This window comes from Anastrepha obliqua, chromosome 2 (assembly GCF_027943255.1).
Source record: "Anastrepha obliqua isolate idAnaObli1 chromosome 2, idAnaObli1_1.0, whole genome shotgun sequence".
Lineage (NCBI taxonomy): Eukaryota > Metazoa > Arthropoda > Insecta > Diptera > Tephritidae > Anastrepha > Anastrepha obliqua.
The window spans coordinates 50,893,991-50,912,943 of NC_072893.1; the positions used below are offsets into that span (position 1 = coordinate 50,893,991).

Here is an 18,953-nt window from a genome sequence, read left to right on the forward strand (position 1 = left end):
ATCATTTCACGCCATTAGGCGTATACGGAAACATTTTTTGCTATTATGAAACTCTGGTGACTGAAACCCAAACTGTATGGGCCTTTAGAAGATCTTAAGCCCTGTTTTATTCAAAGTAATATTCATCAACCACCATAGCCAAATGGGTTCGTGCGTGACTACCATTCGGGTTCGAAACCCCGGATACGAAGCACCAAATGAAAAAAAATGCTTCTAACAACGGCCGCTCCTCGGCAGGCAATGGCAAACCTTGGAGAGTATTTCTGCCTTGAAAAAGTCCCACATAAAAAACCATCTGCTCTTCGATCTGCTACACGGAGAAGGTGACATAAAACTATAGCTCCCTGCATTTGTGCAAAAATATCAAGACGCGCATTATAAAAGAGTATAAGCGCCAATTCTAGTAATGCCTAAATTTTAGCCCACAAAAAATTCTAAAAAATTCGAACAAATAACTTTTGGATTACACCAAATTGGTTCACGCTCGGCCACTGCAGAAAGTGCCATCTAATTTGGATATACCTACATACAGACACATTTGCATGCATGCAGATTGGCAAATAAGCCCATTAAATTGTCCATCGACGAAAATCACGCGTGTGAGACACCAGTGGACACAATTGCAAAATATTTACTCTTAGAGCGGTAGGTAGAGATGTACCATAATTTGCCACCAAACAACCAATATTGAACTGTACCACCGTGCAGCGATGGCCGGGGCTCAGAAGTATTGGGCGCGACTGAAGTCAACCAGCTGGAACAATTAATCATTGGTTGCACGCAAAATATGCTAATGCATTCCTACAAAATGTGCTGTCTGCAAGCAAACACAAGCCTGCAAACATAATTCCAGCACCAACAACAACAACCAAATTTAACTCCATAAAACTACAGATGTTGGTACACTCCAGGGCAGCCACGGCACAATTGTGAGCAACCAACAATTTTGAGTAGCCAAAAGTAGTGCAGTTCAGTGGTCATACTGTCGCCGTTGGCTTAACACACGCATGCACATGTTAACATAACAACAAAAACAACAACAACAGCAACATACATCTCTGTATGCAAATATCACCCCGTATTCATAAATCACTACTAAAACTTACCTTCCGTTCTTGCTCGTCCTTGGAGAACTGACCGCCACCGACATTATTGTTCTCTCCCTCTCCATCTAGTGGCGCTGGCGTTGTGGGTATATCGCACTCCTCCGTCGGGGGTACGACGCAACGCAACGAATGCCGATCGAATACCAACATTGCGGGACAACGTTGCAAGCGTGGATAACCGCCCTGGCATTGCCAATAACGGTTGCACGATTTGCCCAGTGGGACATTACCGTTGGCATCATCGTTGCAGAGTGCTGTGGAATAATAAAGGCAAAAACAAAAATGGAAATCATTAGATCGGGTGCAACAAGTTAATGACAATAAGCACTACTAAATACATTTACGGATGGATGTGCACTAGACCTAAGCCAAACGGGTGGTGGTGGCCAGTGCATGGGTGACTACTGTATGGTAAGAGTATTCATATGTAAAGGGACATTGTCACCCTGATGTACAAAATGCAAACGTCCAAAAAATATGTATATTTGTAGTATATCTACTCGTTAAGTGGTCTGCCTCTGCCTTCGGAGGTCTGCCTTCGGGTGATGGGCCATTATTGGCCATTTTTTGCCGACCATGGGAGAGTTTCTCATAATCCTTAGCATCACAATTCCATTGCTTGGAGTCAGCAAGCAATTACTGTTGGAACTACTGGAATATACATTCTATGAAAAAAATATCGGGAATTGTTCATTTAAACAGCGCCCATTACACATGCAAGCATGTCTATATCTCTTTTTTTTTTGCTGGAATGTTGGTTCAACTGTCCTCTATAGTGTCGCAGATTTGAGCGTGATCTGTCAATAAGCTTGTTTTTGGCATTTAATTATATCAGTCAACCACAGGTGTGCTCTGCGATTTTCATATGGATAAAAATATCGAACAAAGAATTTGTCTTAAATTTTGTGTTTTGAATGGGTCTTCGTGTGCCGAATCGTTGAAAATGTTGCAGAAAGCCTATGGCGAGTGTGCTTTTCTCAAAAACACGGGTCTACGAGTGGTATAAGGCTTTTCCAGACGGCCGAGAAGTCGTGGAAAATTTGCCCCGATCTGGTCGCCCATCAACATCTTCAACGAATGGAAACGTCAAACGTCGACAAAGACAAGGAAATGGTGCTGGTGCTGGAAAACCATCATTTGAGTTTGAACAAAGTAGCTCGTGACCTTAGCGTGTCTCACGAATCAATTCGCAACATCTTACGCCATCAATTGGGCATGAGACGCGTGGCTGCTCGACTCGTTCCAAGAGAGTTGAATTTTTTTTTTAATACATTGGAAGAAGGTGGCTGAAGCCATGCTTGAGCAAGTGAATTCGGACCCAACGTTTATCCAGCGCATCATAACAGGTAATAAGGTAATGAGACGTGGGTATATGAGTTTGACATGCAAACCAGTCAACAGTCCACAGGCGGCTGAATGGCGCTGTCCACATAAGCCGAAACGCAAAACACCACCTCAAAGTCGGTCAAAAGTGAAAGTCATGCTACTCGTTTTCTTTGATTATTATGATGTTATCTACTCGGAATTCGTTCCAAATGGTTCTACGGTAAATAAGGAATATTATTTAGAAGTTATGCGACGTTTGAGAGAGAATATGCCTAAGAAACGGCCCAATTTGTGGAAAGAAAACTTATGGATCTTGCACCATGATAACGCACCGTCTCACAAGGCTCATATTGTGAACACTTTTTTGACCAAAAATTCGACAAATATCATCGAACAATCACCGTATTCACCAGATTTAGCCCCCTGTGACTTTTTCCTTTTCGCAAAACATAAATTGCCCTCCGCGGACGCCGCTTTGAGTCGATAGAGGCTATTAAGAAGAATTCGCTGAAGGAGCTGAAGAAGATCTCTTCATACGCGTTTAAAAGGTGCTTTGATGACTGGACTAATCGTTGGCAAAAGTGTGTTGCTGTGAATGGCGCCTATTTTGGAGGCGACAAAATAAATGTTGATGGTTAAACAATTATTTTGCGTTTTATTGAACAAAAATAGGTCACTTAAGGCGTGTCCACCAGAAATTTTTCTGCTCAAATGGGTGTAGGAAGAATGTTACTGCAGATAATTCTGCACAAGAACTTTCATTACTTGATTCATAAAGCTCAATTGCAAGCAAACTGAAAACAAAATTATAATCAACAATATTTTTATTTCAGACCACGTCCAGCGTCCGGCCCAACAAGTGAAGCTGTGGCATGGGATCATATATACGTACATAGGCTTTAATGCGCCGCAACCGACATCCCACTCGTTGCTTAGACAAGTAGTGATTGCGCTTTTTCCCCAACAGGAAGAAATAAACGGGCTATGTGGACTACGATCAATGCAGTGCCGCCAGTTACACCGGAAGAAGCTTTAAACACCCTAGGTCGCATAAAAGACGAAAAAGCTCCTGGACCTGATGGCGCACCCAATATAGTCTTTAAGGCAGCATTACAGGCAAGACTTGATACGTTTGCGAATGTCTATGAAGCGCGTCTCTAAAAAGGAACCTGAAACTCAACTCATACCCTCTATATGCTCGATAAAGTAGGCAAGTTGCTTGACCGCATTATATGCAACCGACCCCAAGAATACTTGACATATCCAACTGGCCTGTCTGACAGACAATATGGCTTTCGACGGCCAAGATTAACAGTATATGCGTTCAAAATCGTGACAAACATTGCATGCGAAACCGTTAGCGGAGGACGCTCACGAATGGAGTTGTATGCAGTCATCACAATAGACGTCACAAATGCGTTCAACTCGGCGGAACATACTGCAGTTCCTTAAAAAACCTGAGTACCTGTTTTTCCTGGCTGTCTGATGTGCATAATTAGTAGCTTATTTAGCGACAGAGTCCTACAGTAGGTTACAGACGACGGATTAAGAACATACAAAATTTCCGGTGGCGTTCCACAAAGATCAGTTCTAGGACCTACGCGGTGGAATTCTATGCACGATGGAGTGCGAAGGATACAATTGCCAAGCAAAGAAGCATTGGTAGGTATGCCGATGACATCGCGCTAGTAGTGAGGGATAAGAGGTTAGATACTCTGCAGCCGAAATATAATGATGCGAAGCAAGATGCGATGGAACGATGAGCTGTATGAGCTTTACGACGACATAGACATAGCGCAGCGAATAAAGATCCAGCGGCTTCGTTGGCTGGGTCATGTCGTCCGAATGGATACAAGCTCCCCGGCTCTGAAAGTATTCGATGCGGTACCAGCTGGTGGTAGTAGAGGAAGTGGAAGGCCGCCTCTGCGTTGGAAAGATCAGGTGGAGAAGGACTTGGCTTCACTTGGTGTGTCCAATTGGCACCGGTTAGCACGAGAGAGAAACGACTGGCGCGCTCTGTTGAACTCGGCCAAAATCGCGTAAGCAGTTATCGCGCCAATTAAGAAGAAGAACAGCAGGCAGAGCACAGCATTGGCTATGGGACGGAGGACTAAAGCTGGCAACACCAAGAAAGGAAGCGGTCTTCGTTACCGCATGGAAAGTCAGGAAACAGATGAAAATGCGGATTGGCGATCACGAAATACTGTCGAATACAAGAGGCAATTAAGTACCTGGATGTCTTGAATGAGGCTAGGAAACAGATGCAAATGCGGATTGGCGATCACGAAATACTTTCGCAAGAGGCAATTAAGTACATGGGTGTCTTGACTGATGCACGAATCAGCTTTAACCAGCCTCTAACTACTTTGAACTCCAACGCGGCTGTAATAAATGGAGCGCTCTCGAGAATTCTGCCAAATATCGGGTGTGCACAAGCTCTAAGAAAACGCCTCGTGCCAAAGGTGGTCGATTCTGTTGTTCTCTATGCTGCTCTCATTTGGACGCGAGCTAAACCATCTAACGTACGACACTTGGAACAGGTGTTACGATGGAATGCATTAATAGTCGCTTGCGCATTCTGGACCGTCTCCGACGACGCGATTTACGTTATCGCCGAAAAACTCCCTATGGATATGGATGCATGAAAAATGAGCCACATCTGTGATAGGCAGGGAGCAAACCCATCAAAGAGGAAAAAATCTACAGATTGATTTCAATCCATAGAAAAATGGCAACATAGATGGGATCTATCAGTTAAGGGGTGTTGGGTACATAGGCTTACACCTGAAATTGTACCATGGGTGACCGGAAAACATGGTGACGTTGATTTTTATCTAACGCAGTTTATCAGCGGCCAAGCATGCTTTCGGTCATGTCTCAGGCGACATCCCTTCTTCTATGTGCTACCGACTTTAATGCCCACTGTGAACACGTACTTTCTTACAGATCAGCTTTATTTCAATTCGTTTCACTCTCTACTCGTATATGAGACATACAGCTCTTTATTTCATCAACTTTATTTCACATCTTGAGAATACGCGGAAGACATTTGCTTACAAAACTTTGAATTTTTTCGTTTAAATCGTCACATCCAAAGAGCAGTACTGCGATGACATTTGATTTAAATAGTCTAAAAACTTTGTTTCCAAATGTTCATAGTTCAGACGATAATGACATCAATTCTACGTCATTAAAAGTTTGATTCACCAAAACCGATTGAGTAGAACCGCCTATATCTGTGTCCATTGCCCATGTGAAGACCGTTTTTTTAAAGCTGACAACTTTTTGAACGAACCTCGTCTGGCAAAAAAAAAATATTTCTTAACAATGGAAAAAAAAGTAAAATACTAAAAACAAAACTAAAAAATCTTCTTTCGTTTCCGTTTTACACGCTTTTAAACACCATTTCAAATGAGGCGACGACCTTATGGTCCAATGTATTAGACCTTAAAACAATGTTTGCAACAGAATTAAAAATCGAGGGGAATCGCACTCTAACTAAGCAGCTTCGCATATACCATAAACGCACGTACGAGTTCATATGTATGTATGAACAGAAGTGTTTCTTAATCAAGCTGGATTTTGCTAATTCGCTATGGCAAAGGAAAATCCAAAGCAAAGGCTATCAAAGCAATATCGGCTGGCCTGGGAAACATTTAATTGCCTGCTTGTTGCGTTGCCATGTTGCCTTGTTGTCATATTGCATTGGCCATAGGTGCCGGCAGTGTTGAGAATGCAATTGAACTCTTACTCTCAACGCCTTTGCAACACCACTACCGGCTAGAATCATTTAAAACTTAACACTCTTTTGATCGGACGCAAATGCTCATTGGAACATCATCAAATCCGCTCAGCTAGCAAATACAAAGGCGTACACACACCATATATACCTTACTCACCCTCGGTACCTTACAACACCTCAATATTCAAGTAAGTATACTTACGATGCTTCTGACAACCATCTACATTTTCCGGCCAATCGCAGCTGTGGGCATTCTCATTGTACAGCAAACCGCCGATGCAAAGCTGCTCTGTAGCGGTACCATTCCAGCAAGTCCAATAGCGTGTACAGGATGTCTCATGACCGAAGATGCCGTATAACCAGTCGCAATGCTCTGTCGATATGGGACCATCTGAAAGTGAGAAAGGGAATTAAAAATTGAATGAAAGTTTGGAAAAAGCAAGTGTTCGTGCGTGTAGGCCATAAAGCGTGAGTAATTGGTGGCATTTATGAAACCATCACACACCTAGAATGACATTGCTAAATAAGAGGCTAACAAAGCAACAACAGCACCACCGGCCGGCATGTCTGGCTGCTAGCCAACCACTCAAAATGCCACCAGAGCCCAAGCATAGCACCGAATGAGCTTGTTTCGGCTTTCGTTAATGAATTGGCTGTAGGTAATTCAATGCTCTTAGACACCGCTATGCATCTGGAGCAGCTATTGTACCGTTACCCCTATAAATTTGTGCTGCACTTTTCACCTCCACCACACATTTTCCTACGATTGTAGTGTAGAATTTAACATTCAGTGTCCTGCTTCGGTGTTCCACACTCATAAATTGGTTTTTGCTGTTAAACTGGGTATTTGGACTTTTTTTTGTTATTTTTTTTTTTGTTGTTGTTGGTGTTTCTTCACATTGCTATGTAAACAGTTGGCATTCCCTTTGAAAAGCTACGTGAAAAATGCAATCATAAGTGGTTCTTCGTGTTTGACCGGATTACTGAAAGCGTACGGAAAGATTTGTGTGCGTATGCAGATAGTAAAAAGAGCTATCCAATCATACAAGCAAATTTGGAAATTGAAAACGCAAATCAATGTGTGTGGTACACCTAAGGCTGCAATGTAATTATGGCTGCTGTGCTGGCTTTGCACCTCGAATTGATTTATGGTTGCGGACTCAAAGAATCAAACAGAAAAAATTGTTCACTTTTAAGTTTACAAAGAATTTGCTTTCGCAATATGCCAGCAGCGGCAGTGTAATATAAATGAGAAATCGTGCAGGTATATGAATTCAGTAAATAGCAGATATTCGTCTCCTAGCTTAGGTTAGGTTAGCCAGGTTGCTTGTCTAAGACAAGACACTCGATGGCCCTAAGGCTCATTGTGATACTTGCATTTGATTTGTGTGCCCTAACTAAGTTACTTAAACCACATAGATCCTTTTAAGAAGGTTATTTTTCCCAGATCATCAAAGAAATAATCACCAAGATATTTGGCACGGCTTCTTTGATTTGCAGGACTGTACCTGTACTGTACTATATTTCCCACCCTCCTTATTTTCATACACATAAGCGAAACACTGGTATGCCTTTTATATACAAATTAAACACAGCGAGAAAATGTCCCACCCGATCATGATTACAATAATGAAAGTAGTGAAAGTTTCCCTTTTCGGCTATCCAGTTTAAGGTCAGCCGACGTTCTTTGGATTCACTACAAAACCATCGAGGCGTGCACAAGTCTAAGAAATTAGCATACGCCAAAGCAATAAACATCAGATTGGAGTTCATCATAGAGTAAATAAGGGTAAGATTCTTTTCCATCGAAATTTTTCATTAATAACCGTAAGCAAAATCGGTAAATTTTAAGAAAATTTTAATACAAGGATATATCACCGTACAGAATTTATTCAAAGCTATTGGCCGTCACTATACACTGCGACACCGGATTCATCCACACCATCATACGTGCACAAAATATTATGAGGCTTTATTTACATCTACAAAGCCAAGGTAGGGTGCGTATAGAGCAGCCACACGACATACGCATGCGCTGCCAGGCTTGAGGATTCCTAGGCCTTTTAGGACTGTAGGTGGATGTTATGTATGTTGGCAGTTTTTAATTTTCTCCGTGTGCAGTTTATTTAGTTTATATTGTGAGGCGATAGTTACCATCATAGCTTGGTTCTGCTGCTGCGTTTTCGAACCCACGTACTGAAGCTCCAGGACACAAGCGAGTGCACACGGCACAGTGGCAGAGCATCATCACAAGCAAGCCTACCAGAACTCATCTATGGTCACATAACAGGACATTCACTTATATTTGAAGTGAACTGGCTAACATACGGAGGTGTTTATTTCATCGATCCGCTCATTTGCGAGTAATTTTTAATACTTAAGTGTTACTATTAAATATCGAGTATCGAGTGATACTGTTAAGCCGCAGGTCGGGCTGTGGATATATAATACAACGCTGTGCTTTTGCCAATTTTAACGTATGGATGCCTAGTTTAATGGGAAGCTCATCGGAAGGGCTATAATAACACTAAACTGGGGAGAGTGCAAAGGACTGCATGCATTTGCATCACCGGAGCATGTAAAACTTGCCCCAGTGTTGCCCTGAATATCCTTTTGCACTTACTTCCCATCGACTTTTACGTTATTTGCATCGCAGCTCAAAGTGCAATCAGATTAAAGGAGGTTGGCCTCTGGAGGAAATCTCTCAAGGGGCATTTTCGGACAGTTAACACCGTATTTCGTTCTCACCGGTGGTTCCAAGATGGAATGGTTTTCTCTAAATCAGCCAATTTATCTATATCCTTTAAATAGCCGAATACTGCTAGAGTTTTTCCCGCATAAGTCTTTGCGATCCTGCAGGCATGCAAAATGCTTAGGGCGCGCGGAAGCGACGGAGATATTAACATTTTCTCCGATAGTCAAGCCGCGATCAAGGCTCCGACGACGCCATGGTGCAGAACGAAACTAATAAACTCATGTAAGGAGGAGATCAAATATCTTGGGTGTGAAGGTAACATTTTTCTGATCTGGGTTTCAGGACATAGGAACATAGAGGGAAATGAAATTGCTGATGAGCTTGCAAGGAAGGGGACTGAATTGGTCTCAGAGACCTCCTACCCGGACATTCGCATCCCCCTGACAGTTGCTAAAGTGGAACTGCACAAATTATTTTTCAGCAAAGCGCAGAAAAGATGGAACTCGATTTCTTCATGTGCTATTTCGAAAGCCCTTTGGCCCCAGTACAATATACGGAGGACTCCTTGCCATTCAATTTCCAAACCCGTAGCTGTGTTTGCCGGTCAATAGATGATCGGCACACACGCGGAAACCAAGGTTAACCATTTAAACCCCATTGCAGAACCTGTTGGCATTATTCAGGGAAGAACACTGCTGAACACTTTCTCTGTAAATGTCCGGGTTTGGCAGCTAGACAATTAAGATCGACAGCCTGGGGCAGTGCGCCAACCTAAGTCCCATCAATATTTTCCATTATATCAACAGCTCTGACTGGCTGTAGATATCTGCCTGTTAGAGGTCTCATAATGGCATCAAAATGGCGCTTTAGTGCTACTTGAGGAGTGCCAGAGTGGCTCTTCAACCATTTCACCTACCTACCCACCTATCAAAGGTGCTGTGTGCCTTTCTATTGTAAAATCTGCACGGCAGCGCCGTAATTCTAATCGCTCATTCTTCCCATAAAATTTGTGAGTTGAGAAAGCTGTCGCCAACACTGCTTCATCCGACACAAAAAAAAACAACGCAATCGTAATAACATTCATCATTGCTAATAAGCAGCAAGTTACATTGCTTACAGTTGTCAAAGAAATTGCCGCTCTTTAGAGCAAGAATGCACATTCCTACTCTGCATGAAGATAAGCAACAACTACTGCAAAAGTTCGATGCCCTGCAGGCACCAGCTGTCGTTGTCACTGCTTGCGCATTGTCTGCTGTTAGTGCGAGTCTCCTCTCACGTGCTGCTTTTTCTTCCAATTCCGCTGCTTCCAGCGCTAATGGTGCTGCTTTTGTGTCTCGATCGGCTACTATCGCTGTTACAGAGAGTGCGAAGGCAGGCTCGAATTCTGCCGCTGCTATCACTGCTAGTGGTATCTGTGCTGGTGAGAGTTGATTTTCGCATTCTGTCTGCTCTGCTAATGTAGTCCCTGCTATTACATACTAATGTAGCTGGTGTATTAAGAATATTGAGCTCTGCTACTGTATCCTCAACGTCTTTGCCAGCTCTGTCGTTACCTTCGCAGCCTGCTGTGAGTGCCGGCACTGCTCACTCCACTGCAATCAACTTAAATATGTCGTCTTATGCTGCGCTGCTGCACATACTCGTATTCCTACTTTGTCACCTATGCCGCCTGTTAAAAATGCTGATACTTCTACGTCACATGCAATGCAGTGGCCCGCTATAACACCTATAAGGGCGCTGGTAGTTATTTTAGCAGACAATTAAGATTTTTAAGATTCAGATCGCTTTGGAGACCTTGCATTTAGTAGGCGATTACGCTCAAGTCTAACCTATTCGGTTCTTACTCAAGAACAATTCTTCGAGCACTAGTCAAAATCCAACTGCCTTTAACGCAAAATTAAATATTAAGAAAAATAAAAATAAATATTTAGGTAAAGCAGATTTTAGCTATTATGAAAAGCTTGAAAAATTGTAACAGATTTTAGGAAATAATCGTTTTAAGTTGTATATAAAAAAATAATAATTTTGGTTTTTAAAACTCATTACAATAACAAAAAATGTATGTTTCGTGCAACTCTCTATTGATCTAAAATTCTCAATGCAAGCGACCTGCATTTCAAAAATATTATTCAAGGTCACAAGTCAAGTTGATGAAGTAGCTGATGCATTGGCCAGAGAGGCCGGCAATGCAGCCGCATTGCTAAAAAGGCTTCATAGCATCAAGAAGGAAAAAGTGAAGATCCAAGGCTACGAGCTATAAGCTGGAGCCAACATGTGGGGCTACGCTAAGGGAAGTCCTTACATGGAGGCTTGGAAGCATTTTTTTCTGTTTTGGAAGCATTTTTTTTCTGTTTTCGATGCTGCATGAATAAACTAACGTAACGACACAATCGTCTATTACAATAAAAATAACACAAGCCACTACTTTTCAAATGAAATCGGCATATATTCACATTTTGTAAAATAAATTGCTTCGCTGACACGCCCTTCAGTAGGTGCAGGTGAAATGTGCGAGAGCATAGTCTGAATATTTTGCTCGAAAAAACTTTTTTCCCCCTTCATTCCCAAATAAATATGGATGCATGTGCTATTCGTTTTATTAACAAATTTTATTAAACTAACTGTAAAAGTGATGTTAAATACTCTTGTCAGTTGTTGCTAAACAGTAAACACCTTTTTCGACACATTTCAATTACCCCAGGACTTTACCCCTGTAAAGCGAGTTAGCAAATAATAATAATAACTGTACATATTTGCATGTATGTGTGTACATAACAGAAACAAAAGTGGTGATTGTCGGCTCAACGGGAGTATAACTGTGTTTTCATATTTGTTGTTACATTGTTGTGGTGCATGAACACGCGCATGCACCGCCGCAATTAGCTCAACTATGCCACAATAAAATTCCAATATGCAACTAAAACTTTGCAAAATCGTCGCTGCGGTTTTGTGAGCGAAACTTTTCAAACAAGACAAAACATGATAATATGTAAAATGAAATGTATATTTCAACATGTATATGTGTGTGTGAGTGCATGTTGCAGTTTGTGTTTACCCATTGTATGTGCGGATGTCATTGCCACAAAGCGTGCCACACCGGTGCACAAAAACGCACGTCGCACCGCTGCACACCGGTTGGTTACTGCGTTAAATGCCGCACACAAAACGCCACGAAACCATTAAAGTGGAATCCACACCGGAAAAACGCACACAACCGCACAGCGACCACAATCGAGGGCAACAGTGTTTCAGGTGCGCGCACACACACAGACATCTTCCTGTTTGCTTACCATACAACTGGCAACAGTAGGTATGTGCGTGTGTGTGAGTGTATCGATATTGGCTCGCATCGATTGCTTGGGTTGTCGCATTTAGACCGTTGAACTAAGTAAGTTGCATGTTGCAACAGCGCACAACGTGCAACTTTTGCACAACAATGCAGCAAAACTTTTAATAAGCAGAATATTTGCCGCCGGTGGAAAAGCGCAGTAGCACCCAAGCACAGCAGTGGCATAGCGCAGCGGCGGCAAATAACTTGCCACATAGTGATACTCAAATGACGCGTGTAGCAAGTGGATCCAATGCGACAAATGCGTATGTTGTCGTTGTTCGGCGAATTTTCGTGTATGTTCGGGTGTGTGTGTGTGTGTGACAACCACAACAGCGTCAACAGTAAACATAAAATTTCACCGAACGACGACACATCCACTCATGAGGCCGCCATTTACCTGACATTATGCGCCACCTCCCTTATTTGTTATGCCTCTTCGTTGTCCCCCGCCCCTCTATTCTGCACCACCCCATTACTCACTCGCTAATTGCTTGCCCTCGCAATAGTTGGCGCGCCACGGATAATCACAGCCTTCCGTAACGCCACGATGCTTCCCAGCAAAGACGAGTCCATTGGGGCAATCGTAAAGCTCTGGCTGATTGCTAACACACTCCCAGTAACGGTCGCAATAGACTTCATCGCCAACCACGCGTCCTTTCACCTTGCACGGATCCTCTTGGTTGCCCTTCAACTGCTGTCCAGACACGCCGTACGCTGTAAAGAAAGAAGAGGCAAAACGAGAGAGTTAGAGAATGCTAATTAGAATGTTTGTGTGTTTATGTGTGTGAGGAGGCCGGAAAGCAAGTAGCTCCTTTGTGGCAAATGTTTTGTTAGTCAAAATTTTTGGTTGCACCGCTACAGGTGCAGAAAGTTCCCATTGGTTTTGCAGACAGATATCCCAACGCATTTTTTTTATTAATATTTTCCCACGTACATGGGTACTTTTGTTAGTGCATACCCCCGCTGCTGTTGTGTTTTTGTGGTATCAGTCAATATTGTGTGACCTGCAGGCGTGCACGTTCTATGGTCATGAATGCGCAAATATTTACCATGCAGCTAGTTAGGACTTGATGGAAGAGTCATACTAGTCCGAGGGAGACTAGAATTGTACCAGTTGTACCATGTGAAATAAATATTCTTCTTTGAATCTAAGTCACGCCTCAAAGGTTAGGGATAAAAAAAATGCTTATAAATGTGGATTTAGTGCACTAATATGTTTTTTTTTGTCCATTATGAACTAATTCATTAAGCCTTCAGTTTTTAGTGTATCCCAGGGATGACAGGAGTTTAAAAAAGTAATATTTTTTATCCAAAGTGATTCTAGAGTTATAAAGACGTTGGTTTTGCCTTCTATACTACTTCGTCTAACATCGGTTTTTAATAGAAAAATATCTGATTTGTTAAATTTCAATAAAAAAAAAAACTTTGAGTGTAAGTTAACTAAAAAAAAAAGTTTACACCATAAAAAAATTCTTATTCATTTATCATTTTTAAATTCAATATTTTTATTTTTAATTTTTTAGCCAAACTATTTCTTATATCTTTAGTTTTTTTATTTGAAAACAGTTTTTTTATGCAACAAAAACTATTTAAAAAACCTCTTAAAAAATTATATCTGAACTAAAAATTTCTTATTAATTTATTATTTTCTATTTAAAAAATTGTCTTTACGTATATTGAACAAAAATTATTTAAAAAATTCTTAAAAAATCGTTTTAACTAAACTAAAATTTTTTAACTTATTTATCCTTCTTTTTTACTTAACAAATAGCTCTTATATTGGTAAAATGTTTGATGTTATAAAAAATACTTAAAAAAATTCTTAAAAATTTGGTTTAACTGAACTAAAATATTATTCTTTAATTTTTTTTTAATCAAAAGAAGTATTAATTTTTACACAATAAAAATTTTCTTTATTTATTCATCATATTGTTTTATTCAAAAAATGAACTATAAAATAAAATAAATAAGAAACAAAATTTTAAGCGCCGATGTTGAATGTGAACCACACCTAAACGTCGACGATACCGTTGGACTTCTTTCTTTGGGGTTACTTGAAAGAAAAGGTGTACGTCGATAAGCAAGCAACAATTCAAGAGCTAAAGAATGAGATAATTCGGTACATTAACTTCATAGAACCTCAATTATGCCTCAGCGTCGTCGAAAATTTGGAGCATCGGATGGAGGAGTGCCGCCAAGGACACGGCGGCTATTTCGCCGATATTTTATTCTATACGTAAATGAGCCATACCAATATTATCATAATAAAGAGAAATGACAATAATTTCTTAAAAAAATTGTATTTAATTCAAAATCAACACCGGCCCTTGAAACTTCACCACCCTTTATTTAAAAAAAAATTTGTAAAAAATGTTTGACTGAACTAAATTTTTTCATTTATGGTATGTATCCTCTTTTTATTTAAAAAATAGTCCCCACTTATAAAAAAAATATGTATGCAATTTAAAAAAATCTTAAACAATTTCTTATCTGAACGGAAAATTTCTTTTTCATTTTTTTTATTAAAAAATATTTTTTTCACGTGTAAATAAATTTTTTACGAGATAAAAAATGTTTTTGTGTATTTCCGTTTTTTTAACAACATAGTCCTTACATGTAAGTAAAATGTTTCCACAACAAAAGGTATTTAAAAAAAACACTTTAATATTTCTTAACTGAAAATAAAATATCTTTTTTCTAGATTCTCTTTATTTGAAAAAGAGTACTTACGCATAAGTAAAATTTCATACAACAACCAGTTTATCTGAACTATTAATTTCTTATTTATTTATCCCTTTTATTTACAAAAATGTCCTTACGTATTAATCAAATTTTTATGCAACAGAAATTATTTTAAAAAATTCTTGAAAAAATTGAAATTTCTTATTCCATTTATTTGTTTTCAAAAATAAATTAAATTTTTACACAATAAAAAATTACTTTTTTATTTATATTGTTTTTTTTTATTCAGCAAATAGTTTTTACGCGTATTTTTTACACCAATAAAAGCTACTTAAAAAAATGTTCATTTTTCAACTAAACCAAAAATTTCTGTTTTTAAATTTTTTTTTTAAAAATAGCCTTACGTGTACATAAAATTTTATACAACAAAAACTATTTAAAAAAATTATTTAAAAAATTTTAACTAAATTTTTTTTATTTATTTCTCCTTTTTTGATTTAAAAAATAGTCCTAACTTAAAGCAAAAATGTTTGCGTTGTAAAAACTATTTAATAAAAACTGTTTAAAGAAATTCTTAAAAAAGTTTTTTTAGCTGAATTAAAAATTTTTTTTAAGCTTTTTTTACACGTAAGCGAAATTTTGCACAATTAAAGCTTTTGAAACAATTTTTGTTTAATAGTATTTCACTGGAAACAAATTCTTATTAATTTTGCTTTTAATATTTTTTGTTGAAAAAATAATATTTAAGGGTAAGCAAAATTTTTAAGCAATTATTTTTTTTTATTTTTCATTTTATATTTATTATATAAAAAATTCCTAAAAAATATTTGAGCCGAACCAAAATGTATTATTTACTTAGTTTTTGCCAACTTTTTTTCGCTCACCTTGGCTTGTGATTGGCGATTGACTGGCATAAAACTGATGCAGTGGCTGAGCAGTTCACGTAATAGTATAATAAAAATTTCCTTGCATAGGCTGATAATTGATATTTAGTGGGGTATCGCCATGCTTAAAACACCCAATACTAGCATTCAGAAAACATAGAACGAACTAATTCAGCTATGAAGCAAACTGGTAGGAAAGTAGTTCGGAGCTACTGGAGGTTTCACTGCTGGTTGGATACACGTTTGCTTATATGTATATGTACTAGGGCGGGTCGATTTAAAAATCGCTCATTGCTCTGTGAAAATCGTATTCTAGGGATGAAAATAAGAAATTTTGCCGAAGGAACCATACCTCTAAAACGAATGCTGAGCAATTTAAAAATATCACCATTTTTGGCCTTCACATGAAAAAATCAGCTAAATGGCTATGTTTTTTCTTTATTTTTATTTATTTATAATAATTTTTATTATTTATTTATAATAATATCTATTTTTTCTCTTTAGAAATTTATTTAGTCAGAACATATTTAAATGAAAAAATTAATTTAAGTGAGTTATAGAAAAGAAACTAAAAAGTTCGACCCAAATTGGGGGACATCAGAATTCGTTTTAGAGGCATGGTTCCTTCGGCAAAATTTCTTATTTTGATCCCTAGAATATGATTTTCACAGAGCAGAGCATGAGCACAATGGGCAATTTTTTTGCCTTCCCACAAATCGACCCGGCCTAATATGTACATATATATGTATATACCATACTTATGTATTTGTGAAAGTTATTATTTTCTGGTTGTTCTCTTTATGGAGCAGCAAATCATCCTGAATTGTTGTCGCTACACTAAATTCACTGTTTGCCCATTTCTTTTCTCAATTAACGCCAACTACGCTGATCAAAAACTAAAGTGAAATTTGTAATATTAAATAGGTGGACTCATCAAATCATAAAATTATTTTTTTTTTTTTTTGTTTTATTTTAGATTATAATACTTTCATTGACATCTTTGTTAATGAAAATTCGTTGATACTATTTTCTATTACTTTTTGCTTTGCTTCCAGAGTATTTATATCTATATACCTGTAGTTTTGATTGTCGAAAATGCTGCAGTCCTTGGTATGATATTCAATATGAAGTTAAACTAGAACTGATGGAATGAAAAATCGGTCCGGGAAAGCCTTTAATGTTCCCATATTGTAATGGCACCTGCTGGATGGTAGCTGAATGAGCTGGTTGTGAAGTATGTCATGAATGCCTTATGGCTTCTCAGACACAAGAAAATCTCTGGAAACTGTGCCGCAAGTGACGTGGAAAGGAATGAACTACACTGCCAACATTATTCAACGGTATGACTTCGCATTTCAACGATTTTCCTTAAATAGACAAGTAATGGATGTGATGATGCGGGAGCTTCTACACTAAGAACTGTTGTCGTAGCTGCAAAAATGAGACATCTCCTTCTTAGTATTTTTTGAATACCTAACAATCTGAGAGTAAAGAAACATTCGGTATCTTCAGTGCGCCATAACCTTTTTATTCTTCTTTTCTTCTTCTTCTCCTTCTTCTTGTACTCAATCCTTCGTGGGCATAGGACATTAACCACGCCTGCGTGACATCTTGTGCGATTCTTCGCAATGTACTTTAATTCGCTCCAGCTCTTCCCATTACCTCTAATTAGCTTCCCTATCGACTGTTCGTCTCCAAACTCTCTTGATCCACCAGACAGCATTTGCAAGATGATTCCACTCCAGTGACTTTCGTGAAAAACATTTTTCGACTTGGCGCAGAGTATGACCAATCCATCTAAATTTTTAGTATTTTATGAGCACTTTGACTGCGATAATTTTAGAAAGGTAATGTTTATCTAAGCGTAAATTTCGTAATTTTCATTACGTATTAATTAAAAAAAGTGTGAAAATATGGGAATAAATTTGGGTATGGGAATAAGTTTCTGTCCTTTCTTTGCCAAAGTTACCAACTATTTAAATAATTAATTAATGCACGATATTATGCAAGGTATGAGCCATTGGAAGCTACAACTTTACTCCACCTTTTAGGCAGCATACGGATTCCGAAAAATTCGAGTTCTTTTGACTTCATCCATTCATTGAGCAAGTTTGCGATGCTCTCGTAAGAAGTGAACCGCTCTCCAATAAGGGCTGACTGCATTGATCAGAACAGAGGGGAATCCGAAGGTGCAATGTCTGGAGAATACGGTGGATGGAGCAAGATTTCCCAATTCACTCCCTCTAAATATTGCTGGACCGATTTAGCAACGGGTGGCCTGGCGTTGTCATGCAGCAAAATAAGTTTGTCATGTCTACCGTGGCATTCCAGCCGCTTTTCTTTGAGAGCTCGATTCAAACGCATGAGCTGCAGTTGGTAACGATCGTTTCGATGATGGTTTTAAATGGTTTAAGAAGTTCATAATAGATGACACCCTTCTGATTCCACCAGATGCACTACATAATCTTTGAAGCATGAGAATTTTTTTTGCGGTCAATGGACCTTGTTAACCTGACTGGCTCCAACATTTTCGACGCATAGGGTTATCATAATAGATCCATTTTTCAACGCCAGACCTGATGCCTTTTCTTTTCTGCCGTTCAAGAAGTATCTCACACGTCATCAAACGTCTCTCGATATCCCTCTCTTTCAATTGATGTGGCACCCAGTTACCTGCTTTCTCGACCATTCCCATTGCGTGCAAACGTTTATCGACGGTTAATCTGTCAACATCCAACTCTTTAGGGTCAAGGCTTCAACATGCGTCTTCATCCAATAATTTTTGTAGTTGAGTATCCTCGAATTTTTTCGGTACCACTTCGCGATCATCATCACTCACGTCGAAATTGCCACTTTGGAAGCGTCGAAGCCACTCTTTTTTTGAAAGTTGTATTTGATGGAGCGTGATTATTGTAAATATTGATCAATATACGACACGTTTCAGCTTCACTTTTCTTTAGTTAAGTTAATAATGCAGGTTGACTTGCCGCAAATGCTGTTTTTTTTCGGGACTAGCGTAGACATTTTTGACGTCAGATAAAAAAGGATGTTAAAGCTTCAAACAAATGTCAACCACTGCGATCGGCACCTCACATATACACCTTCAAATCACCAGTAAATTACTATAGTGAACGCAAAAATAGTATGATTTTTTGAAGCATCATGAAATGTTCAGTATCGCAAATAG

The 18,953-nt window shown here is 39.0% G+C and overlaps 1 protein-coding gene across 1 annotated transcript in view; it reads right to left on the bottom strand.

Annotated features, from left to right (window-relative positions):
- LOC129238139 (protein obstructor-E-like) overlaps positions 1–18,461 on the bottom strand; it is a 63,431-nt gene extending 44,970 nt beyond the window's left edge. The window contains exons 1-4 of the mRNA XM_054873175.1: positions 18,440–18,461; positions 12,681–12,914; positions 6,377–6,565; positions 1,107–1,360 (exon numbers count right to left, since the gene is read on the bottom strand). Coding sequence (XP_054729150.1) covers positions 1,107–1,360; positions 6,377–6,565; positions 12,681–12,914; positions 18,440–18,461 — 699 coding nt within the window. The remainder of the gene's footprint in view (positions 1–1,106; positions 1,361–6,376; positions 6,566–12,680; positions 12,915–18,439) is intronic.
- Between the last annotated feature and the right edge of the window lie 492 nt (positions 18,462–18,953).